The 26,953-nt window shown below is 34.7% G+C and overlaps 1 protein-coding gene across 9 annotated transcripts in view; it reads right to left on the bottom strand.

Annotated features, from left to right (window-relative positions):
- The window catches only part of INPP4B (inositol polyphosphate-4-phosphatase type II B), an 834,661-nt gene that overhangs the window by 362,254 nt on the left and 445,454 nt on the right, over nucleotides 1-26,953 (bottom strand). For all 9 annotated transcript variants that reach the window (XM_059168095.1, XM_059168068.1, XM_059168015.1 and 6 more), the window contains 2 exons: nucleotides 11,755-11,963; nucleotides 9,067-9,111 (listed from right to left, as the gene is read on the bottom strand). In XM_059168095.1, coding sequence (XP_059024078.1) covers nucleotides 9,067-9,111; nucleotides 11,755-11,845 — 136 coding nt within the window. In that variant the 5' untranslated portion in view covers nucleotides 11,846-11,963. The remainder of the gene's footprint in view (nucleotides 1-9,066; nucleotides 9,112-11,754; nucleotides 11,964-26,953) is intronic.

The following is a 26,953-nucleotide window of genomic DNA, read 5'->3' as shown; positions in this document are numbered from 1 at the left end:
TAGATTCTCAGAAAATGGTAGCTACTCCTGTGCTATTACTGTGATCCCAGAACTTTGTACAATGCCTTGTATTTAGAAGGTTCCCCAAAAATTACTGTTCAGTAGAAAACCATGTTTTGTAAGGGAAGTATCATACTGCAAGAATCAAGAGAATGGTCAGCTAGGTATGATGAAGCAACAAAATAGGACAAGCACAGACATGATCTAATTCTTACTAGATACTTCTATTATGGTGGGAAGATGATCTTACAGCCTATAAGAATGAATATCTTATCAGTAAAAATTAAATACAAAAATATACTTCTGTGCTTGATATTCCCTTTAGCTGGAGCAGCATACTGTGTATAGGGTGAAAATACTAAAGTAAAGAAGATAGACTAAAATCTTCCATTTTCCCATTAGAGCTTTAAAAAAAAGTCAGAGCTTTATAATCATTTATAGAACACAGACCAACAGGAAAGTGGAAGTGTGAACATAGGAGAGAATTGGTAAGTTTGGCCTCCTAGGATTTTTTTTTTCTTTTAGAGAAACATATAAAACAATTCCTGATTTATAGCAATTCGTAAAGTATGAATGGACCTGACATGCAGGTTAATGAAGGCCCTAGCAAGCTATAAAAGCTGTGTCTATAAAGAGATGAGACTGCTTTTGTGCAGCTTGTCAGTCTGAGCACATTTTAATACACATTTCAAATTCTGAATGCAGAAAACTGATCACATAATTTACCTGACTTTCTGGGGGTTTTTGTTGTTGTTGTTGTTGCTGTTTTAATTTTTTGGTTTTGTTTTGTTTTTTCCCTCTCTAACCAAGCTATGAGAAATATAATGGCTCTATATTCAAAATCCAAAGTCAGTGCACATAACCTTACATATGATTCAACAGTAGAACAAAGTATTTAAAATCAACACCCTCTTGGGCAAAGGCTTAATAACCTTCCTTTCTGAAATTCACTCTAATATTTGAATTTACCTACCTAGGGACATCTTGTCATTGTGCCATAATGTAATGTTGTGATAAAATTGAATTTTAATTACTGAATTCTAGGATGGTACACACCATGTACCTAGTATAGCTGTACAGTGGGTTGCATATCCATGAGACTGCTTTTTTTAAATCTTAATTTCCATAGAAAAATAGTTTTCACAAGTGGTAAATTTCAATTTGCCTATTTAGTCATATTATGTATGGCAGAAATGGCATGGCTTACAGAGTGAATGTGAAGTTAATTTTTTATAAAATGCTTGGAATCACTAATTTTTCTATATATACCACTATTCTAAAAGACCAAGAAGTAGATGAATCAAGAATCAAGTCTGAGAATACATTTTCCATTTTCTCTTCAAGGAAGACAAGGTGGCTGGCCTTTCTATATAAAGTTTGGTATAATATTAAATAAGTACTTAGTGCATGCCTTTTGCATGTGTGTGTTCTGGATGTGAAGTCTTTTTCTTGTTCCAAGCACCAAGAGTCTGTTTATGCTGCTCTCCGAGTCTGGAATGTAATTCCTCTTTTCCTCTTCCTATTCTTAATCCTGTTTTCATACTCGAAGAAGTGATTTCAGTTAGTCTTCCTTAGGAAGACATTTTTGACTACTCCTTCCTCTAGTGGTTTGATTCTTTACATAATCTCTTTTATTATTAGTGACCCTAAAAATCACTTAGCTATTAAAGGTCTCTTAATGATTTCAGGAGTCTTAATTTGACCTCTCTAATTATGCAATGAGCTAATTGAAGATAAAAAGCAGAATTTTACTCCTTTGGCTATGCCCTTTTTGTTGTTCAACTTACTCAGGTTATTCATTTTTATTTTTTTTAAGCTTTTATTTATTTATTTATTTATTTATTTATTTATTTATTTGAGAAAGAGAACATAAGCAGGGGGCAGGGGCAGAGGGAGAGGGGGAGGGAGAAGCAGACTGCCTGCTGAGCAGGGAGCCTGATGCAGGACTCAATTCCAGGACCCTAGGATCATGACATGGGCCCAAGGCAGACACTTAAACACCCAGGTTATTCATTTTTTAAAATGACAACTCCTGATTATGACATCTAAATGGGCACATTGCAGAGATTTTGGAAGATACGAGAAAGTAGAACAAGGGAATTAAGAATTCTCCTAACTTGTCATAACCACAGTTAAAGACACTCATACCTATTCTTCCAATCTTACTCTTTTGTGCGTACAGAGAGTTAAATAAGGGTCATGTTGTACATGTAGTTTGTTATTCTGCTTTGACAATTTTTATATTCTCTTGTTCGATAAAATATCCTTCTGACAGATCATTCTTATGACTGTATGGTATTCCCTCTTAAGATTGTATGTTTCATTATAAAAATTAAACAACATATGTTGATTGACTCTTAAGTTGAGAATAAAATACAGTGGCCTGTACTTTCCTTTTTTTTTTTTTTTTTTTGGCTTGCTCTTTCTTTTACCCATTCTGAATTTGAGGTGTTAGCAGAAAAGTCTAGAAATGGAATGATAAAATGGAAATAAACTCTCTGAAAATGTATGATGATATATGACCATGTTGCTGAGAAAACAGATTTATTTCTACATTGTCTATTACTGATTTTTATCTATGACAGCTTTCACAATATTACTATGAAAATTATAGCCGTTGCTATAGACTTCTTAATTTTAGAGAAAACTGAAAAATGAAGTGAGTCTCTGTTAAATTATTTGAGCCTTAGATTAGCCTGATTTTATGTACTAATAAAACATTTAGGGGAGGAGTCGAACATTTTCTTTCAAGAGGAAAAAGTCTCTGGAAAAAATTATCCCATAACTTAAATATGGATTCTTAAAAGATGAAATACTTTTACAAAAGGTAAGGAATTTAACAATTTGTTGGCTTTGAAACTTCTCTCTCTCTCTCTCATGCTCACTAGAAGCTTGGCAGCACCCAATAACCAGGGCAGATCCTGTTACTCTGTAGTTAGGGAGCGAGGGAGACTAGAAGAGGCCGTGGGGCCAGGATCTCAGTGGATCAGTATTTCTTCTATCCCAGAATTCTCCTAGTCTGACTTTGGCATTCCAGTCATCCAACAAGTGGCTCTTCACTATTCTGTCATTTCCTCTGAGGCCTTTCTTTTCATTTTTTTTTTAACTACAAGACCAGATCAACTCCTAACTTGGTTTCATTCATGATCAAACCAGCAACCCAATTCATTACCCTTGAGCCCCAATACTCCCATTTTTACAACTCTATTACCTGCTACATAAATATTTACTATAGTCAGGCCCTCCTGCTGAGAAAGTCACTTGGGTCTTATGTTTGGTACAAACACTTTCCAAATAAGTTTCCACATTCTAAGTCCCTTCAGATACACAGAGGCCTTCTTTGACTTTTATATCTAAAATAGTCCCACAAGTCAGGAAATGACAGATGTTGGTGAGGATGCAGAGAAAGGGGAACCCTCTTATGTTGTTGGCAAGCTGGTACAGCCACTCTTTGGAAAAGAGTATGGAGCTTCCTCAAAAAGTTGAAAATAGAGCTACCCTACAACCCAGCAATCATACTACTGGGTATTTACCCTAAAGATACAAATGTAGGGATCCAAAGGGACACATGCATCAGAATGTTTATAGCAGCAATGTCCACAACAGCCAAACTATGGAAAGAGCCTAGATGTCCATCAACAGATGAATGGATAAAGAAGACGTGGTATATATAAATACAATAGAATACCATGCAGCCATCAAAAAACCCCCCGAAATCTTGCCATTTGCAATGGCATGGATGGAAATAGAGGGTATTATGTTGATCAAAATAAGTCAATCAGAGAAAGATAATTATCATATGATCTCTTTGATATGAGGAATTTGAGAGGCAGGGTGGGGGATCATGGGGGTAGGGAGGGAAAAAATGAAACAAGATGGGATCGGGAGGGAGACAAACCGTAAGAGACTCTTAATCTCATAAAACAGAAAGTTGCTGGGGGTAGGGGGGTAGGGAGAGGGTGGTTGGGTTATGGACATTGGGGAGGGTATGTGCTATATAGCAAGTGCTATAAATTGTGCCAGTCTGATGATTCTGACCTGTACCCCTGGGGAAAATAATACATTATATATTAATATAAAAAAACAATAAAATAAAATAAAATAGTTCCTACATCTCCCTAGTCAATTACATCTCCTCCAAACATGTTCTATAGAGTTGTTCTGTTTACTATCTACATAGAACTTAACACTGCTTGAAATTATTTACTTACAAGTTTTCTATGCTCCCAATGCAATATGTATGAATGAATGATATGTACTGTTAGAGATTTCACTCCAGCATCCATGCCTTTTCATTCCTATCATAACTGACACTGAGGTTGTTGATGTCTACAATGTGTCTTTCAATGCACCCTATACCTAGTCATTGGTTTCCATTAGGTATTAGTCATCAGGTATAAATTATTTTAAGAATATAGCTTCATAGAGTCAAATAAAGAACACAAAGAACAAATGCACCACAGACACACACACACACACACACACTACACACCATCTCTTCTATTTTAACATACATTAGTAGCTATTGTTTTGGATTTATAATATGTAGTATCCACATAAAAATATAAAAACATACACATAAGTATTCTATTGACTTTGGATCCAGTAAATGAAGATGTATAAAAGCATAATGATGTGTAAAAGCATCATTTATGAGTATAAATGAGAGGATAAACTTAAGAAATAGGTAATAGTTCTTTTATATCTTTGTTAAGATTTGTCTGCTCTATATATTTTCCACAATGATTTCAAAAGAAATGTACCCAGATATTAAGAAGTGATCTCTCTCCTTCCTTCCTTCCTTCCTTCCTTCCTTCCTTCTTTCTTTCCTTCTTTCTTTGTCTCTCTCTTTCTTTCTTTCTTTCTTGGAGAGAGAAAGAGAGAGAGCGCGCGCAAATGCAAGCAGGGGGAGGGAGGGGGAAGGGCAGAGAAAGAGACAAGCAGACTAGCCTGCTGAGCAGAGAGCCTGAGGTAGGACTCCATCCCATGGCCCTGAGTTCTTGACCTGAGCTGAAATGAAGAATTGGGTGCTTTATCCAGTGAGCTGCCCAGGCACCCCATGATCCCTCTATTCAAATGTTTACTTTGTTAAAATAAAAAACAATTTTATTAAACTGTAAGAAAATCTGTGTTCTCTTGAGTTTTTAATTATTTCCCTCTTTGTGGACATAAAAAAGGTATCAACGCATTTAAATGAAAGAATGAGAAAAATGTGGAAGTAAGGTTGCAGATATAAGGGTGAGTTACATAATTTAAATTCAGTGAACCACTAGAAATGTAATGGCAATGGATCTGAAATACTCACTTTTTCAGTAAATGCCGAACTTGGGTTCTCAAGACATTTTTAACCAATTAGCTTGCTCAATTGACTAAGCATCTCCTACCTCATTTACTTGAATAAAGATGTAGCAGAGGAACTTCAGCAATATACAGTGATTTTATAATGGCATACAGATGAGGCAGAAACAAATCCTCAATGGAAAATAACATAGAAAGCAATATGACACCTAGGAAAATTAGTGTAGGTGTTTTCCCAATTTAAAAGCAAAACCATTGAAATTCTCAATTTATTTAAATATTTTGGCAAGAATCAAGACTCAAATATCAATAATTTAGTTGAAAGATTAGGTGGAACAAAAGCCTCTAACTTTAATTCTCTAAAAAAAATTTTTTGTGTTAAGATGTCTTTTTTTTAATTAAATGTACATGCATTTTTAAATAATGAAAAAAATATTTAAGAAACTATTATTCTTTCATTATTATGAAGTAAACTAGTTAGTAGGTGAGTTGTAAAGAATATGTGGGATTAAAAAACTCAAAGAAAAATGTACCAAAAAATACAGTAAAACATACATGAATTTAATTTTAATGACCTTGAAAGAGTAGTTTTTAAAAGTCTTTTTTTTTTTTTTTTAGTTTAAGAAATACTATGATTGAGGATTTTAAAATGCTAGAAGCATAAAAAAGTTTGGGGAATTTATCATCCAGGATCAACAACACAATTTCCTGAAGACTTTAATAAGTTTGTTTACTTGTAAGACATTTTTTTTCCACATGATAAGATAAAATTATCTTTGTTAAGAATTCTACTGGCTTTTTTGAGTAAATATGATAAAAGAAAATTGAAGTTTTTTTATGAGAAGAATATTATTATGAACAAATTCTCACAGCTGCTCCTCTCTTAAGTCTTTGATTTTAAGCCAGAAATATAAGTGACGAAAACATTGTCGTTGAATTTGACTGGGCTTTCAAAACAAAACCAAAAAATATAGCTAGGTCTTTGAACAAGACAGATAACTTCATTTGAAAAAGAATATGCATTTGGCCTAGGCTCCCTGTCTCTTGAAAGCTGGTCTCCATGTTTGACTAACAGCCTCTCCTCCAACTGTCTTTGCCGCCTTCAGGTTTCCACCTTGTTCTCCAGGGTGTAAATAAGAAGGTTTTATCTGTATTTTGAAATACACTAAGTTACTCTAATATATCTTTACTCCTTGAAGTCCTAATAAAAAAGTAAAGAAAGAGTTTCCTCCCTTAAAAATGAAAGGTAAATATCCCCAGGGGTACAGGTCTGTGAATCACCAGGTTTACACACTTCACAGCACTCACCAAATCACATGCCCTCCCCAATGTCCATAATCCCAACCCCTTCTCCCAAACCCCCTCCCCCCGGCAACCCTCAGTTTGTTTTGTGAGATTAAGAGTCACTTATGGTTTGTCTCCCTCCCAATTCCAAGTTATATTGAGTCAAGAGGTACCTAGGCTTCTTTTGCTAACTCAGCTCCCTTTCTGAAACAAGTTCTTTCTAAATCTGACACCATCTGAGAACTCTCTAGAAAAAATATATATAACTTTTGTGGTGTTACCACAGAAATTTCCTGAGTTTTCACATTTGTTTTTTAATACCTGGGAAAATTAAAAAATACAGATTCCTTAACTTACAGCACACTTAAGTACATTTGTAACAAAAATAAAAAAAAATTTTTTAAATGAATTATGCCAAAGTCTAGAATGCTGACAGCACTAAGTGTTGGTGAAGATGTGGAGTAATAGAAACTCTCATGCATTGCTGGTGGGGATGCATAATGGTACAGGCACTTTGCAAGACAGTTTGGAAATTTCTTACAAAACTAAGTATATTCTTATCACATAACAATGTGTTCCCTGGTGTTTATCTTAGGATGTTGAAAACTATGTCTACACAAAAACTTGCACCAACTTTTTTCATAATTACCAAAATTTGGAAGTAACTAAGATATCCCTTATTAGGGATCCCTTAGTGAGTAGACGAATAAACGATGCTACATCCAACCATTGGAATATTCTAATGAACTATCAAGCCATGAAAAGACATAGAGGAAACTTAAATGCACATTACTAAGTGAAAGAAGCCAATCTGAAAGGGTTACATACTGTATGATTCCAACTATACGACATTCTGGAAAAGACAAAACTAGACAGTTAAAAAAAAATCAGTAGTTGCCAAGGGTTAGGGGAGAGAGGGATGGACAGTCTGAGCACACAGAATTTTTAGGACAATGAAGATACTCTGTATGATATATTAGTAGTAGATATATGCCACTATACATTATCCAAATCTGTATAACAATGTATAACAACAAGAATGACCCAAATGTAAACTATGGACTTAGAATAAAAATGATGTATCAATATAAGTTCTTTAACTGTAACAAATGTACCACTCTGATAAGGGAAGGTATGAATTTATGGGGCTAGAGGGCATATGGAAAATCTCTGTACTTTCTGTTCAATTGTGCTGTGAACCTATTTTATATAGTTATTATCTCAAAAAGTTATACTTCAAAATATAATATTTTGAGCAAAGGGTATAAATTTGAAAACTATTTCATCATATAATGAAAATATATATTTGGAATAATTGATACTTCAAACTACTAAAAACTACTATAGATAGTAAATGTACATATTTTAATTCTCCCATAACTTCAGAAAACGTATATATTAATATTTAAAGATTTAGATATCTGGTCTCTGTATAAGAAATTGAATACCTGTACTCTATTGAATACTCTATAATACCTCATTGTTTTTGAAACATTTTAGTATTATAAAAAGGAAAAAACCCTCTCTAAATGGTTCATATGAACCACGTTTTTAGCATCTTCAAATACCATTTTGCAGCTAATTCCCGAATGACATTTTGCAGTCATGCAAATTCAGACACAAAGCAGGTCCCACTAACTAGGTAAGCAGTGGATCAGCCAGAGTGAACATTTTTAACTCATCCATGGACCAAGTTACAAATTTCTACATGTGACAGATCTTTAAAGTTGCTTAAGCAAATCAAAGTTTTGATTTATAGTTAAATTTGCAAATATTAAGGATCTGTCCACAAAATCAAAGTGGAAGAGAAAGGAAATTTTTCAATATGTGACATTGAAAAAAAGAGGCAGGAACCTTGTATATGGCATAAAGGAACACTACATGAGATCAGTCTCCAGTTTGAGGAGGAAATAAACATGGATTTTGAGAAATGCTGGTTAGCAGCAAAGTCCAGTCACCGTATTAGGATGAGTAGGATGAGTGCTGGGGTCCAGATCTGTGGTCAGCTGACCTGACTGAGAGGTACAACTCTGTCACCACTGAAACCTATACCCTTGGGGTAGTGAACTGACCTACTCCACAGCTCAGATTCTTTACTTACAAGTTGGGAGAAGTGACATCACATAGAATGATTCCCCCCACCTCAGCTTTATTATTATTATTATTTTTTAAACTGATGTATAATGAAAACAGTGTTGTGTTAGTTTCAGGTATGCAATATAATGATCCAATAATCTCAAAACATTTCTCAGTGCTCATCATAAGTGTACCCTTAATCTCCTTTATTACTTTACCCCTCCCCCACCACCCACCTCCGAGTAACACCTTAAAGAATGAAAGCTTTTTATAGAACAATGTTCATAAAAGTTTGTAAATTATATAATGATATAAGTAGTAATATAATGATATAGGCACCTAAGGTTATGAACTATATATATAAATTACTATGCTATTTATCAGTATAAATAAGACAGAATTCCTTACCAAGGATGAACTCCAACTGTGGTTCATTTGGAGTCTTCTGAATACCTATAAATAATGAGTAAGAATTCAGATGAAAGGTATTTAACTTATTATCAAAAATATGTCAATACATATTACTATGCTTCACCCTGCCCAGAATGTATAAATACATTATTTGGCAGAAAGAATTACCTCAGTTAATTGTCCAAATTTATAAGCAGTCCATTTTCAGGGAGTACATATTTGTAGCAGAACTAAATGTGGCTAAAGTTTTGACTGATCTACTTAGCTCTTCGGCTATAAAGAAACTGAAAAAAATAATTGTTTTTTATAGCTTTGACAAGTTTAAAATGTATTATTCAATTGTTATTTTCTCTTAGATGCATGTAGACAGAGGCAAAGCCTTTAAAAAGATGACCTCACAAAAGTACTCTCTTATATAGATTTTTCTTTCAAATCAGTCCAGCCTGCTGTAAATAGTAAATTATTAATTAAAGAGCTATCTCTAATAAGGTGATGAAAGACATTATGGTGGTGGTTATTCTGCCAACTTACTGATAGCTCAAATCAATGTTCTGATAAATGTCTCTATTCCTTTTTTCTTGATTTTTAAGAAATCTAATAACATTGCTAAATGATTTAGAGTGAAGTGAAGGGATAGTCTGAGAACAAAAGTAGGGCTGAGAACATGTAGTGGTTACAAGGTAGCAAGATCAGGCTGTGGCAAGTGATAATGTGCTATAAGGTGATAATGTGGATATCCGATGGCCACACACATCTCAGGGGCTTCCTAAACAAAAGTGGATGAGAACTTGGATGCCACTTATTATGACTCATGGGTGGCTAAACTAGCAGATAAAATTCATGTGAAAGTGAATCATTTGGTAATAAATGTAAGGACATTACTAAAATAATTTTCTTATTTATTTCTACTGGTATATTTACCAAATACAATTTAAACTTACTACTAATACATTGTTAGAACTACCTCTTTGTATAAAAACTATTTTTATTTGTAAAAAAAAAATAATTTAACACTTTATAGGTTAACACTTTAAAAAATATTTTATTTCGTTGTCAGGGACTATAAGAGAGAGAGCAAGCACACAAATGGGAGAGGTGGATGCCTTAGTTGCTCAGTCCCATGTGGGCTCCCTGCTCAGTGGGGAGTCTGCTTCTCCCTCTCCCACTCCTCCCCGCCATTTATGTTCCCTCCCTGGCCATCTCTCTCCATCAAATAAATAAATAAAATCATTAAAAAGACAACAACAATAAAAACAAACAAACAAATAAACAAACAGGAGAGAGATGCAGGCAGAGAGAGAAGCAGACTCCCCGCTGAGCATAAACTTCCCCCCACACCCCCCAGCCCCCATGTGGGGCTGGATACCTGGACTCTAGGATCATGACCTAAACCAAAGGCAGATGCTTAAGCAACTGAGCCACCCAGGCATCCCCAGAGTTAATACTTTTTTGCATGATAACCATTTATTTTTTTTCTCCTGTTGACATTTAACAATACCATGGTTAAAAATTTTACACTTTCCAAGAGAGATGAGAGTGACAATCATTAGGTCAATTTCTGTTCTAAGTAGTGTGATTTTTTTTTAAAGTTATTAACTGCTGTAAGCTTTGACAACCAAATTTCTTAGAAAGCTTTTCCAACCAATACTGTTTTCTAAAGATTATTTTTATAATGTAAATTAAAGTCTTCTGAAAAGAAAAAACACAATTCATATTAAAAAATAAAACAAACTCTAGAATTTTAAGCATGAGAGAAAACACAATTTTTCCAATGATTTTAATTACTTGAGTAGGACAAAAACCAATTCTAAAGCCCAAATGCAAATCTTGGCAAATCTCCTTGCTTTCAGGTATAGCATTGACAATTTACATGTCTAGGGTAACTGTTGTGCCCTAGTGCTTTTAACTTACATGCTTTTATTTTTATTTTTTTTTAAGATTTTTATTTATTTATTTGACAGATAGAGATCACAAGTAGGCAGAGAGGCAGGAGAGAGGAGGAAGCAGGCTCCCCGCTGAGCAGAGTGCCAGATGCAGGCTCCATCCCAGGACCCTGGGATCATCACCCAAGTGGAAGGCAAAGGCTTTAAACCACTGAGCCACCCAGGTGCCCCTACATGCTTTTGATTTTAAAGAGAACATTTCTATGTTAAAAGAATAATTCCTTTAAAAAATATTTATTTATTTATTTGACAGAGAGAAACACAGAGAGAGAGGGAACACAAGCAGGGGGAGTGAGAAGGGAGACCTGAGCTTCCCACTGGCTTCCCACTGAGCTGGGGACCTGAAGTGGGGCTTGATCCGAGGAACCTGGGATCATGACTTGAACTGAAGGCAGATGTTCAACAGCTGAGCCACCTGGCCGCCTCCCCCAAACAATAATTTACATGAGATTATATAAATGCTAAATACAAGTTGTACTTAAAAAGTATTTATTAATGCCTTAATACACATTCAGGAACTTTGTTCTACTTTGTGATATTTAACCATTTCATAAACTATCATCTATCTCACTCAAAATAATGGGGTGCCTGGGTGGCTCTGCGGGTTAAGCCTATGATTTCAGCTCAGGTCATGATCTCAGGGTCCTGGGATTGAGCCCAGCATCAGGCTCTCTAAACATGTGTGTTTAGTTGATCTAATTTGCATTTTCAGAGAGTTATAGAAAAGGGAACATACACTTACTTGTGAACTGGAAGTCCCCAGTATCATTTGCGTGAGGTGTGGGAAGAAAGTGCTGGCCTTCTTCTGATGCTCCTTCCTCTTTGATTTCCATGATCAACTTTCACACTTATTTAATCTTCCAAATTTCTGTGTCCAAATGTTACTGACAGTGATTCCTAGTTTAATATAGATGTTTTTCACATTAAAGGTCTATATTCCACTATGAAATTCTGCATTTAGGAAATAGAAAAAGCAAAAATCTAGGTTATTTCAGAGTTCAGTATAAATAATTAAAGATAGGTATAAAATTACAGATTCCTTCCTGCCTATCTCACTTTTATTTTTAAGACCAACCTACCCACTTAGTGTGTCATAAACTCTAAGTTAAATGGGTATTCTCTATGCAATTATTTTATCGTCACATGAGGAATTTGCAGATCCTGAAAGCTGTATTCTTTCTCTTCTAGTTCATTCTGTAAAATAGTAGATAGCAATAGGGGGTGCTAACTTAATATGCATCAAATTTAGCAGCAAGAGCAGATAACATCTTGTCAAGACATTAGCATGTGTTACCAACGTGGATATTACTATTATTCCTTCCATTAGAACTATGCTTTATGCTCATGCCTCCATCCACCTTTGTTAGAACATTATTCATGAGCACGTAAAGATAATTTGGCATGATACTCTTCTTCCAATTTGAGCCAACAAGTTGTACAAGAGAGTTTCCAGCCTCATCATTATCCATAGACTCTCTTGCTTCTCTGCCTAATTAAGTTTTAATTGGTTAATGATCAGGGTATATGGTGAAAAGAATGAATCATAATTCTAAACAGCTAAAGCTCAAGGGGAAATGAAAATAATGGTAACATGAAAGTCAGCATGGGAAAAAAAGACTCTCTAAGAATTTAATACCCTATGCAGATAGCCTCAAATAATTTCAAATTTATTTTGACATTTAGCCTGATATACATGACCAAGAATGAATTAGAAAAAAGATCAATGTTGTTTTGAGTCAAGTTACCACCTGAATTAAAATGTATAAAAAAATCTTTAAATGTCTGCCCAATGTTATTTAAAGAGATAGCGACAATCAGGTTTGGTTTGGAATAATGATTTGGTCTCCAACTTCACTAATCCACAGCCTTAGTCTTTGTTGTTTTAACAAAGCATCTTCATTTGCAATTCTGCTCTGGTTTTTAAAGATCCTCTGGCAAAAATTAAATCCAGAAAGCATCTTGAATCTTTAGAAAATATTATAATAAAGTTGCAGATAAATACACATTCGTTTTTCAGGATACAACCAAGAATTAAAAGCCTGGGTAAAGGGCCATTGTGCTATCAATTAGACCAAATCCATCAATTTGAAAATTTATATATATATATATATATATATATATTTTTTTTTTTAAGATTTTATTTATTCGTTTGACAGACAGAGATCAAAAGTAGGCAGAGAGGCAGGCAGAGAGAGAGGCAGGCAGAGAGAAAGGGGGAAGCAGGCTCCCTGCTGAGCAGACAGCCTGATGCAGGGCTTGATCCCAGGACTCTGGGATCATGACCTGAGCCTAAGGCAGAGGCTTTAACCCACTGAGCCACCCAGGCACCCCTGAAAATTTATATTTTAAATTAAGATAATGATTTCTATTTTTTTATTTTCTATTTTTAAATTTTTTTTCTATTTTTTAATTTCTATTTAAATTTTGAAGTTGCCTCTTATAAGGACAGACACATATTCATGGAACCATGTTCTATGACAAATTCATTAGCATTAGTGGGATAATATCCGTGGAAGACGGCCATGCATGCGGGACTTGGATACAAGGACTTTGTTAACTTCCTTATATTTCTTCACCAAAAACTCAATCCCTAATCTTGATCAGTTATCTTAAAAATTGAAAAGGAAACCTAAATAAGGCAATATGGGTAAATCCTAGCAAAACAATGGCCTAGCACACTATGGTGAATAATTCATAAAATAAATGTAAACTCTCTGTGTGAGTGAGTGTAAACTTTTGGGTGGAGGGACAGGACTGAAGATGCCTACAAACACTAACTTGGTCTTCTTACAGGTATATCTCACTCATTCAAAACTGAAAAATAAATTCATTTTCACAGAGAATGAAGCCAAATACATAAGACATGGATCATATGACAACTTGTTATGATTTTAATCATTTTCATTCTACCTTGGTTGCATCTGAGGAAAAATTTCATATATGATACCGACTAACAAGGGACATTCCTCAGAAAGAATCAGTTATGTTACTAGAAAAGCTCTAGATAACTACTGCATTTTCTTGGTGGTAAATACAGCATTTACCTACAGTTATGGTTAAGTACAATAGTTCCTTTTCTTTGTCTATTTGGAAATTTTTTGGTTGGGAGATCATGCACAAGAATAGATTTAATTTTTACATACCACAAATATATTTTATTTTATGATTTTTCCCCACAATTATATTTTAAAAAGTCAACTAGAGGACTAAACTTAATTCTTAGAGCAAAAAGAAGCTGCATGAAATATACCTATTATAAGAGAGTGACATGATTATATTTGATTTTTAGAAAGTTTACTGGATGTCAAAGTAGAGAATGTACTAGAAGGTGGAAACTTAATAAAGTAACAAGTTTGTTTGGAGGTTATTTTAATATTCTAGGAAAGGAAAATAATAAAAAGAATCTAGGTCAAAATAGAAACAGATGACGAGAGAAGAGAATCTGGATTCCAAAGAAAATTATTAAATGGGGTAAAGGGCTATTTATTAAATGGAATTACCTAGCCTTAGAAATGGAATTAGAAGCACTTTAGAATTGAAATGATGAAAGAGAGGAATTTCAGGTAAAACCAATAAATTATGGACTATTAAACTATCTGGAAGTATAAAGAAGGAGGGATTTGGGGCACCTGGGTGGCTCAGTGGGTTAAAGCCTCTGCCTTCGGCTCAGGTCATGATCTCAGGGTCCTGGGATCGAGCCCCACATCGGGCTCTCTGCTCAGCGAGGAGCCTGCTTTCTCCTCTCTCTCTCTCTCTGCCTGCCTCTCTGCCTACTTGTGATCTCTCTCTGTCAAATAAATAAATAAAATCTTTAAAAAAAAAAAAAAGAAGGAGGGATTTTAGTAAAGGATGATGAGTTTAGTTCTAACAATGTGGTTTCTGAAATGTCTTAAAATACTCAGAAAACCGTTTTCATTCAGAAAACAGACATGAATCTGGATTATAAGGGTGATATTAAGTCTCAAAAAGCATATTTCTAGAAATCATTGACTAATAGTGGAAATCAAAGATATGCATAAAGTCACTGAAAGCAAGTGCATCTAGTGAGAAAAAAGGATGACTGAAGATTGAACCTTAAGGCACAAAACCATTCAGGGGCATGAGAAGAGAAATTAGCTAGTAAAGGCACTGGCAGTGACAGGAGGAGAAGCAGAGAAGAACAACTGAGGAAACAATGTCATCACTCTATTTAATGGGCGTTTCTCAAGTAAACAAGGTCATTAAATTAAGAGAAAGTAGCTCCCAGCCCTTCTTAACCAGAAAGCCTATCTGAGAAATTGAGTCTACCTTGCAGTAGTACCTTCTCTTTCTGCCCAAGCAAGGGAGCCTAGAATATCTTCTGATGACACCTCCTGGAAGATTTATAGACTTAAGGTACTCAAGCTGAGAGTCTGGCAGACAAAGCTGATCACCCCCAGAGCAAAGCCAGTATAAAGTGTCCCAGTGCTACATAGAGACAAGGGATTAATTCACAGACAAGGCTGAGGTTAGCTCCCATTCCTCTCAACCAGAGAACCTGTTTGGGAAATTGAGAGTAAATAGAGCAGCCCCTCCCCCTACTGCCTAGTCAAGGGAGCTAAGATATACTGTAGAGGTTTTCTTCCAGCTCCATCCAAACTGAAGGCCTGGCAATTCCCAGAAGCTGTGTGGACCCGTGGCACTCCAGCTGAGAGATGGACAGTCAGAGCCAATAGTTTGCAGAACAAACTTAGTGGCCGTGCTGTGTTTAGTCAGGGAACTTGGGGTGGGGGTTGTCTTGAGTTAAGAGAACAACAACAACAAAAGCTTTAGGCTTCAGAGCTGCTTTTCCCACTGCTCCTGGGAAGAGAATCTAATTTGTAACCCCACTTATCTCTAATACAACTTTCAGTCTGTCCAACCAAGGAACCTAACCAGAGCATGGGGAAATCTGCATAGCTCATTCAACAGCCCAATATACAGTGACACTTGAACAGAGAGCACAGCCTGTGGCTTCCCCTACCTGCAGAGCAAAACTAGTAACCTCATCTGACCAGGGAATTCAGTGCACACTCTGGCTTGATTCAGGTCCCCAAACAAATTATACAGGTCCAGAGCCCCATTCTACTGCCCTGCCAGGCCAGGGAAGTCAATTCATAGCTCTACCCACTCTCAAATATTGAACCCAGTCCTGACCATCCAGTAAGCCTCATCAGAGAATCCAAGCAAGCATGGAGCCCAATCCTACAGCTTCAGTTGGATAGGAAACCAAGCCCATAATACTATAAAAATATTTTCAGCCAGTGGCACTCACCGCAGACACTCCCTTCAGAATTTGCTCCCCAAAAGACCATAATAGCAGGCCCCACCTGCCCAAGGACATTACCAGAAGACAAACCCAGAAACCCAAGCTGAGTTGACTATTGAAGAGCTGTCTCTACCAAAGAAAATTTGTAAGTCTAGGAGAGGAGCTTAATTATTAAAATAAATAAATAGCATTAATAAGGACACAAAGATTAAACACACACATAAAAAAAAACAGGTAAATATAACATCAACATCGCCACATCACCAAAGGAAATTAATAAAGTTCCAATACCTGACCCTAAATAAATGGAGATCTATGAACTGTTAAATAAGGATTTCACAACAATCATCTAAAGAAGTTTAGTGAATTACAAGAAAGCACAGACACACAACTAAATAAAGTTAGAAAAAAATGCATGAGCAAAATGAGAAGTTGGATAAGGAAATAGCTACCATCAAAAAAACCCACAATTAAATGGAAATTTTAGAGTTGAAAAATACAATAACCGAACTGAATAACTCAATAGAGAGTTTTAAAAGAATCTGACCATGCAAAAAAAAAAGAAAAAAGAAATCACTCACTTGAAGGATAAGACTTTGAAAATTACCAGTCAGAGAAGGAAAAAGAATTTAAAAAAGAATGAAAAAAAGTGAAGAAAGCCTACATAAATTATAGTAGAGAATAAAAAAAATATATGCACACTATGAAAATGCCAGAAAGAGAAGAGAAAGAAAAAGTCACAAAAAGTTATATATGTGTGAAGTATCATGGCTGAAAAGTTCCTGAATCTGGGGAAAAGAAAAGATATGGACATCCAGATCCATGAAGCCCAGAAGATCCTAAAAAGTTAAACTTAAATAGGGTTAAACTGAGGCACAGTATAATTAAATTGTCTATAGTCAAAGATAATGAAAGAATTTTAAGAGCATCAAAAGAAAAGAGAAAAGTTATATACAAGGGAACCTCCAAAGAGTATTAGCAGATTTCTCAACAGAAATTTTTCAGGGCAGGAGAGAATGTAATGATATATTCAAAATATTGAAAGAAAATAACTATCAGCCAAGAATTCTATACCTGGTGAAGTTATCCTTCAGAAACAAAGGAAGGAAAAAGAATTTACTAACAAACAAAAGCTGTGGTTATTTATTACCACCAGACCTGCCTTACAAGAAATGCTAACGGGTATTCTTTGAATGAAAGTTAAAAAATACATATATATTGGGTACCTCAGGGGCTCAGTCAATTAAGCATCTGCCTTTGGCTCAGGTCATGATCCCAGAACCCTGGGATCAAGCCCCATTTTGAGCTCCCTGCCTAGAAGGCAGTCTGTGTCTCCTCTGTCCCCTTTCCTCATTCATGCACTTTCTCTCACACACAAAAATAAATAAATAAAATATTTTTAATAAAAGAAAACTATTTAGATAATAAAAATATAAAAAGTGTAAATCTCACCAGAGATTTAATGGTAAATATAGAGTCATAGATAAATTCTACAATCTGGTAATAGTGGTGTATAATTCACTTACAATCCTAATTAGAAAGTTAAAAAAAAGTAGTTTAAAGAATCATAAATACAATGATCTCTTATGAGGAACACTATTAAAAAACAAACAAACATGTAAATTGTAACAGCAATAGTCTAAACTGTGAGGTGGAAGAGAAGTAAAAGTGTTAATTCAAAAACTCTATTGAAGATAAATTTTTATCAGTTTAGAGTGTTATAAATTTAAGGTATTTCAAATTTTTCTAAAATATATTTTTAAATTTAAACTTAAAATAGAAGTTTAAGATCTTTTAAGATTTTCTACCATAAGGAGAAATCCTGTAGTAACTACTCAAAAGAATATGACAAAAAACTCAAAGCATACAAATACCAAAAAAAGAAACTTAAAAAACACAAGATAAAACAACAACAACAATAAAACAAGGGGCAGCAGAACTATAGAACAACTAGAAAACTATTGACAAAATGGCAAAAATAAGCCCTCACTTACTAATAATTACTTTAAATGAAAATGGATTAAATTCTCCAATAAAAGACACAGAATTGCTGAATGGTTTTTAAAAATAAGATCTATCAATATGCTGTCTACAAGAGACTCACTTGAGCCTTAAAGACAGACTGAGAATAAAGGGATGGAAAAAGACATTTCAAGAACATGATAACCAACATAAAGCAGGGGTAGCTATAATTATCAGACAAAAAAGACTTTAAAAATGGTAAAAAGAGATAAAGAAGATCATTATATGGTGATAAACAGATCAGTACATTGAGAAAATACAACAATTGTATACACTCAATACTGTAACATCTAAATATATAAAGCAAAATAAAACTGAATCAAAAACAAAACAAAAATAAAAACAAAGCTAAACGGAAAAATCAACAAAAATACAATAATAGTTTGGGACTTTAATACCCCACCTTCTGCAATGGATAGATCATCTAGACAGAGAATCAGTGAGGAGCAAAGTGGATTTGGACAATATTACAGACCAAATGGAATCATCAGATATATACAGAACATTATGCCCAATAATAGCAAATGTTTTTTTTTTTTTTTTTTTTTCACAAGATGACATGGAACATTTTTTAGGCTAGACCATGTGTTTGGGCACAAAATAAGTCTTAGCAAATTCAAGAAGACTAAGACTGAAACATCATGAAACTAGAAATAAAAAGCAAGAAGAAAACTGGAAAATTCACACATGGAAATTAAACAACACTACCCTGAACAGCCTATGATTAAAGAAGAAATTAAAGGAGAAATAAAAATGTTTCTTCAGACAAATGAAAAGGGAAACACAACATACTAGAACTTGTGAGATGCAGCAAAAGAAGTTCTAAGAGAGAAGTTCACAAAAATACCTACATTAAGAAGCAAGAGAGATCCCAAATAAACAACCTAACCTGTACTTTAAAGAACTAGGAAAAGAAGAACAAACAGTCAAATTCATTGTAATAAAAGAAATCATAAATATTAGAGCAGAAACAAATGAAATAAATAACAAAAAAATAGAAAAGGTTAACCAAGAGTTGGTTAACTAAGATTAACTAAGAGTTGGTTCTTTCAAAAAAGTAAACAAATCGACAAACTCCTAGCTATCAAGGAAACTCCTTTCCTAACAAGGAAAAAGGAGAGAGGACCTGAATCAAGAAAATTATAAATGAAAAAGGAGACACTATACCTGATAACACACAAATTCAGAGGACCATAAGAGATCATGTTGAGAGTGCCTGGGTGGCTGAGTCATTAAGCATCTGCCTATGGCTCAAGTCATGATCCCAGAGTCCTGAGAATAAGCCCAGCATCGAGCCCCCTGCTCAATGGAGTCTGCTTCTCTCTTTTCCTCTGCCCTTCCTCTATGCTCTTCTCTCTCTTTCTTTTTCTCAAATAAATAAATAAAATCTTTTAAAAGAAAGAGAGATCATAATGACCAACTGTATAACAATAAACTGGAAAACCAAGAAGAAATGGAAAAAGATTCTTAGAAACATACAATTTACCGAGACTGAATAAATAAGAATAAAAATATGAATAGACCAATTACTAGTAAAAAAATTTGAATCAGTAATCAAAAGTCCCCCAATAACAACAAAAAAGTCCAGAACCAGATGTTTTCACTGGTAAATTTTACCAAACATTTAAAGAATTCACTCCTGTCCTCCTCAAACTCTTCTAAAAACTTAAAGAGGAGGGAATACTCCCAAACTCATTTTGTAAGACCTGTGTTATCCCAATACCAAACCCAGAAGAGACAATACTAAAAATGAAAACTACAGGCTAATTTCCATGATGACTATAGATGCAAAAATTTTCAATGAAACATTAGCTAAACCAAATTCAGCAGCACATTATACACCATGGCCAAGTAAGGTCTATTCTTAGGATGCAAGGATAGTTCAACATATACAAATCCATCAATGTAATAGAACACAGTAGAATTAAAGGAAAGAATCACATAATTTCATGTAACAGGTGCAGAAAAAACATTTGCAAAAATTTAAAATCCATTCATGATAAAACTCTTAAATTAGTTATAGAAAGAACATAACTCAATACAATAAAAACAAAAAATGATAATCCCATGGTTAACATCATAGTCAATGGGGAAATGTTGAAACTTTCCTCTAAAATCAGGAATAAGACAAAGCTGCATACATTCATGACTCCCATTCAACATAGTTCTAGAAGTCCTAGCTAGAACAATCAGGAAGAAAAGGAAATAAAAGGAATCAGAATGGGAAAAGAGCAAGTAAAACTCTCTATTTGCAGATGACATGATTTTATAAATAGAAAATCTTAAAAACTCAACCAAAAAGCTGTTATACCTAATCAATAAATCAATACTGAATTCATTAAAGTTGCAAGACACAAAATTAGCATTCAAAATTCAGTAGTGTTTATATATACTAACATTGATTTTTTTAGAAGTTTATATTTAGTTGTTTATTAGGGGGGGATAGAGTTGGGGGAGGAGTAGAGGGAGAGAGACAAGCAGAGTCCATGCTGATCATAGAGCCTGACTCTGTGCTCAATCCCAGGACACGAGATCATGACTTCAGTCAAAATCAAGAGTCAGACTCTGAGAAACAAACTGAGGGTTTTGGAGGGGAGGGGTGTGGGGGGGTTGGGTGAGCCTGGTGGTGGGTATTATGGAGGGCATGTATTGCATGGAGCACTGGGTGTGGTGCATAAACAATGAATTCTGAAAAGAAATAAAATAAAATAAAATGTTTTTAAAAAGTCAGATGCTTAGGGGCGCCTGGGTGGCTCAGTGGGTTAAGCCGCTGCCTTCGGCTCAGGGTCCTGGGATTGAGTCCCGCATCGGGCTCTCTGCTCAGCACGGGGCCTGCTTTCTACTCTCTCTCTCTGCCTGCCTCTCTGCCTACTTGTGTCAAATAAATAAAATCCTTAAAAAAAAAAAGTCAGATGCTTAACTGACTGAGCCACCCTAGTGCCCCAACAATGAATTTTCTAAAAATGAATGAATGAATGAATGAATGAATAAATAAATCCCATTTAAAATAGCATCAAAAACAATAAAGTACTTAGGAGTAACTTTAGCTAAGGAGGTGAAATTTCTCTACTATGAAACCTACAAGACATTGATGAAAGAAATTAAAGAAGACACACATAAGTGGAAAGATACCCCATATTCATGCATTGGAGGAATTAATATTGCTAGAATATCAATGCTATCAAAAGTCATCTATAAATTCAATGCAATTCTTATCAAGGTTCCAATGGCATTTTCTTTACCAAAGTAAAGAAAAAATACTAAAACATAGATGTAACCACAAAAGACCCCAAATAATCACAGAAATCCCAAGAAGAACAAAGTAGGAGATGTCACACTTTCTGATTTCAAGCTATACTAAAAAGATATAGTCATCTAAACAGTGTGGTAATGTAAAGACAGAGCAATAAACCAATGGAACAGAATCAAAAGGCCAGAAATAAATCCAGAAATAAATATATGATCAACTAATACTTGACAAGGGAGCCAAGAATATTCAATGGGAAAAGACAGTCTTTTCAATACATGGTGTTGGGATAATTGGATATTCATATGTAAAAGAATGAAACTTGGGGCACCTGGGTGGCTCTGACAGTTAAGCTCTGACTCTCAGATTTGCTTCAGGTCCTAATCTTGTGGCTTATGAGATCAAGCCCCATGTTGGGCTCCACACTCAGAGGGATTCTGCTTAGATATTCTCTCGCTCTGCCCCTTCCCCCACTGTCTTTCAAATAAATAAATTTTAAAAATGAATAAAACTTAACCATTATTTTACACCATTCACAAAAATTAACTTAAAATAGATTATTAAAGACTTAAATGTAGGAAACCATGGAACTCCTAGAACACATGGGAATAAAGCTCCATGATGTAGGTCTTAGTAATGAAATTTTGGATATGACACCTAAAGCATAAGCAACAAAAGCAGAAATAAGTGAGTGGGACTCCATTAAACTAAAAATCCTCTGCACAGCAGAAGAAACCATCGATAAAGTGAAAAGATAACCTATAGAATAGTAAAAAATATTTGTGAACCAAATATATGAAAAGGGATTAATATCTAAAAATATGTAAAAATCCCATACAATACAACATCAAAAAACAATAATAATCCAATATAAAAAATGGGTAAAGGACCTGAATAGATATTTCTCTAAAGAGGGTATATAAAGGTCAATAAGTAAATGAAAAGATGCTCAACATCACTAGTCATTAGAGAAATGCAATTTAAAACCACAATGAGATATCACCTCATGTCTGTTATAATAGCCATCATCAAAAAGTTAAGAGATAACAAGTAATGCCATAAATGTGGAGAAAGGGAACCCTTGTGGGAACTATTGGTGGGAATGTAAACTGGTATAGCCACAATGGAAACCAGTATGGAGGATCCTCAATTAAAAAAAAAAAAATAGAATTACCATATAATCTAGCAATTCAACTTTCTGAAATATATCCAAAGAAAATTAAAACATTAGCTGAAAAAGACATCTGCACCTTCATATTCATAACAACATTATTTACCATAGCCAAGACTGGGAAACAACATAAGTGTCCATAGACAGATAAATAAATAAAGAAATTATGGAATGATATATACAATAGAATGTTATTCAGTCACAAAAAAATAAGACAATCCTATCATTTGTGGTGACATGGATTGACCTTGAAAGCATTATAAGTGAAATGTCAATGAAAGACAAATACTATATGATCTCATGTATATCTCGAATCCAAACCACACACACACACATACACACACATAGAGAAAAAGATCAGATTTGCAGTGACTAGAGGCAGAGGGTAGGGGTCATGAAATTGGAGGAAGGTGGTCAGGAAGTAAAGACTTCTAGCTATTAGATAAATAAGTACTAGGGATATCATGTACAACATGATGACTACAGCTAAAACTGATATGCAATGTATAGGAAAGCTGTTAAGAGTAAGTCCTATGAGTTCTCATTATACAGAGAAAGTTTCTTTTTTTTCTTATTTTATTTTATTTTATTTTTATTGTATCTATATGAGAAGATGGATGTTAGGTCTACCATGGTAATTATTTCAATATATAAAAATCAAACCATCATGCTCTACACCTTAAACTTATACAATGATGTAGGTCAATTTTCTCTCAATAAAACTGGAGAAAATAAAATAATATAGAAAAAAAGCGATGGCTTTTCTTAAAAAGAATGGGGATACTTGAGCATATATAAATGCTGAGAGGACATGGCCAGAAAAACAAAAGAGAAATTAAAGATTAAGGAGAAAGATGATTGATGGGGCAAGAAAAAATTAAGTTATATAATCTGCTGTAATGAGAGAAAGCGGGGTATGAAGATAAAATGAGGCATGATTTGAAAAGTATGAACAGAAATGAGGATATTCTTCCCAATGCCCTAATTTTTTCCCATTCAAAAGTAAGGCATGCTTATGAATTATGGAATGCAAAAAATTTCTCAACCTGACTTCAGAAGCACAATATATAAAGGAAATATTAATAAATTTGACTACATTAAAATAAAAAAAATTCCATAAGTAAAAGATACCATAAAAAGTGAGGTAACAAATTATATACTAGGGAAATTTATTTGTAATGCAGAAATTTCAGCTTCATTTTAGAATATACAAAAATGTAAAGACTATTATTCCCACTATAAACTCAAGAAAAAGCTGAATATATAAAAATCACAACTTTTCCTTAACTACTCTGAAAGCAGCAGTCTCAGAGGAACCAACTAGCCTGATATCTAAGAAAAAGTAAATGCCTTCATGGAACAGAGCTTCCCTCCACAGAAGAAGAGATGTCAGCTGGTATGAATTCAGCCAGAATATTTAATGACTTACTGAAAGTCAAGAGTGGGCTACTATCAAAGTCCAGAGATACTTGAAGCCATAAACTGAAGGGTAATCTGCATTCACTAACAGACTTTTCTTTATCCTCACTAGATGCTCAGGAGAAAGACTGGAAACAAATTGGGAATCTGGATAAAGCATCCCTTGGTGATTCAAGCCTGTGAGAGGGAAGCTGGCAGTCTCTGAAGACACACCACTTGGATCATCCTCCCTGTAGACCAAAAACTGCAGACTGTTGTCACCAGGGCACAAGTGAAGATTCATTGCAGTCAAGAGAGATCAGAGATTCTCTGATACTCTATTGCTAAGAGAAGGACAGGACCCCTGAGAAAGCCTTATCCCCAAGACCCAAGAATACAGATTTTGCCTAAAGTCAAGGCTGAAGTAGTACAACAGAGAAGGTCTCTAATCCCAACTACCAGTCCAGCAAACACTGGACAACTAGTAGCAGCAGCCTACCACGGAGGGAGGCATAAAAGCATGAACACCGAACCTCTGTTAGGTAGAAGCTATGAGGAAAAGCCTGAAATAGAGAGTGGAGAACAAAGTCTCCAGCCACTCAAATGCCACTCTAAGTACAAATGAGTGCTTGAGTAATTTGAAACTGGTGATGCACGGAAGGTAGCCATACCAACAACAAAACCCAAACCCAGGTCAGTTACTGACTAGGTTGACTCAAATTAAAGACTTAGTAGAAAAAGAGAAATTCCCACTACCCGGCATAAGTACTATTTATTTCATATGTATTATCCTATATACCACACAAAGAAGATGAACACAAAGATAAAGATGAAGACAAAGAAAAATAGTTAACAGAAAAGGAGAAAAAAAAAGGCAATCAAGAGAACCAGATTCATATACGGCCCCAATGTTGGAACTATTAGAAATAGAATATACCAAAGACTCTAATGGGAAATGTGGATGGAGTGCCTGCGTGGTTCAGTGGGTTAAGCCTCTGCCTTTGGCTCAGGTCATGATAGCAGGGTCCTGGGGTCTGGTCCTGCATGTGGCTCTCCGCTCAGCAGGGAGCCTGCTTCTCCTTCTCTCTGCCTGACTCTGCCTACTTGTGATCTCTCTCTCTCTCTCTCTCTGTCAAATAAATAAATAAAATCTTTAAAAAATATGAGTAACTTGCATGATCAGATGGAGACTTTTAGCAGAGATAGAAACTACTGGAAATGATTAAATGCAAATCCCAGGGATATAAAACAAAAACAAAAATAAAGAATGGCTTTAACAATCTAATTAGTAGAAATGATACCATCAAGGAAATAATCAGTGAACTTGAAAAGAGACTAATAGAAATTATCCAAACTGAAACACAAAAGAAAGAAGTGAAAAGGCATGAGAACATTCAAAAACTGTGACACAATTATGAACAAAAATGTATGTATTATTTGAATCTCAGAAGAAAGAAAAAGACATGATATGTATTTGAAGAAGCTGTAGCCCAAGATTTTCCCAAAATCTTAAATATCAACACACCAATCTAAAAAGTACAGAAAATACTAGAGTAATGACATATACCTACATATACCTACATATACCTACATATACCTACATATACCTACACCAGCAAACAAACAAAAAATTCCATCTATATTGTATTCAAGCTTCTGAAAAATGAAAATAAAGAGAAAATTTTAAGACAACCAAAGCAAAACAAAACACAAATTACACACAGAGCAACAAAAATAAGAAAATATTTTGTATTTCTTGTTAGTACATAGGTGACATTGAAAGTTCTGAAACAAGGGGCGCCTGGGTGGCTCAGTGGGTTAAAGTCTCTGCTTTCAGCTCAGGTCATGATCCCGGGGTCCTGGGATCGAGCCCTGCATTGGGCTCTCTGCTTCAGCAGGGAGCCTGCTTCCTCCTCTCTCTGCTGCCTGCATCTCTCTTACTTGTGATCTCTGTCAAATAAATAAATAAAATCTTAAAACAAAAAAAAAGAAAGTTCTGAAACAGGAAAAACATCAACTCCAGATTTTTTTAAAGTAGAAATAACCTGTAAAAATTTGGAGGGATAAAGACTTTTATCCAGAAAAATACAAACTGACAAATTCATTATCATCGGAACTGCACTGCAAGAAATAACAAAGGAAGCTCTTCAAGCAAGACATAACAGATACTTAGATCTCTTTTGTATCTCTTAGATATGAAAGAAATGGAGAGTGCTACAAATGGTATAAATGAAAGTAGATGTTAATTTCATCTTTTCTGACTAGTGACTATAAAAGATAATTGCCGAAGGCAGAGGCTGGCACACTTCTGTGAAAGACAGATAGTAAATATTTTAGGCTTTTTGGAATACACAGTTTCTGTCACAACCATTCAACTCTGCTATGGTTGTGTAAAAACAACCACTGACAATACATAAACAAAGAGGTGTGATTGTGTATAATATTTCATTTGTAAAAGTAATTAATATTCAGGATTTAGTCTACAGACCAGAGTTTGCTAACCACTGGCCTAAAGCAAAAATGGTAGCGATATATTAAATGCTTATGACATGTAGAAAAAATATATATAACAATAGCAAGAAGGAATGACAGGGATGATTGAGGAGTTATTGTTGTATAGTTCTTACACTAAAAGTATAGTATGCAATTATATCCCTGAGATATTTGAAGGTAGACTAATTAATAAAAACATTTATGGTGATTTGGGGAGTAATTACTAACTTTTAAAAATAAGATTAAATAATAAGCCAATCATGGAGGTAAAATGGAATAACAAAAAAAACAAAATAAATTTAAAAGCAGAGGAAAAAACCAAAAACCAATGGCATAGAGAATAC

Source organism: Mustela lutreola, chromosome 1 (genome assembly GCF_030435805.1).
Source record: "Mustela lutreola isolate mMusLut2 chromosome 1, mMusLut2.pri, whole genome shotgun sequence".
NCBI classification, from domain to species: Eukaryota; Metazoa; Chordata; class Mammalia; order Carnivora; family Mustelidae; genus Mustela; species Mustela lutreola.
The sequence above is the reverse complement of the archived record's forward strand: the minus strand, read 5'-3'. Positions and strand labels throughout refer to the sequence as shown.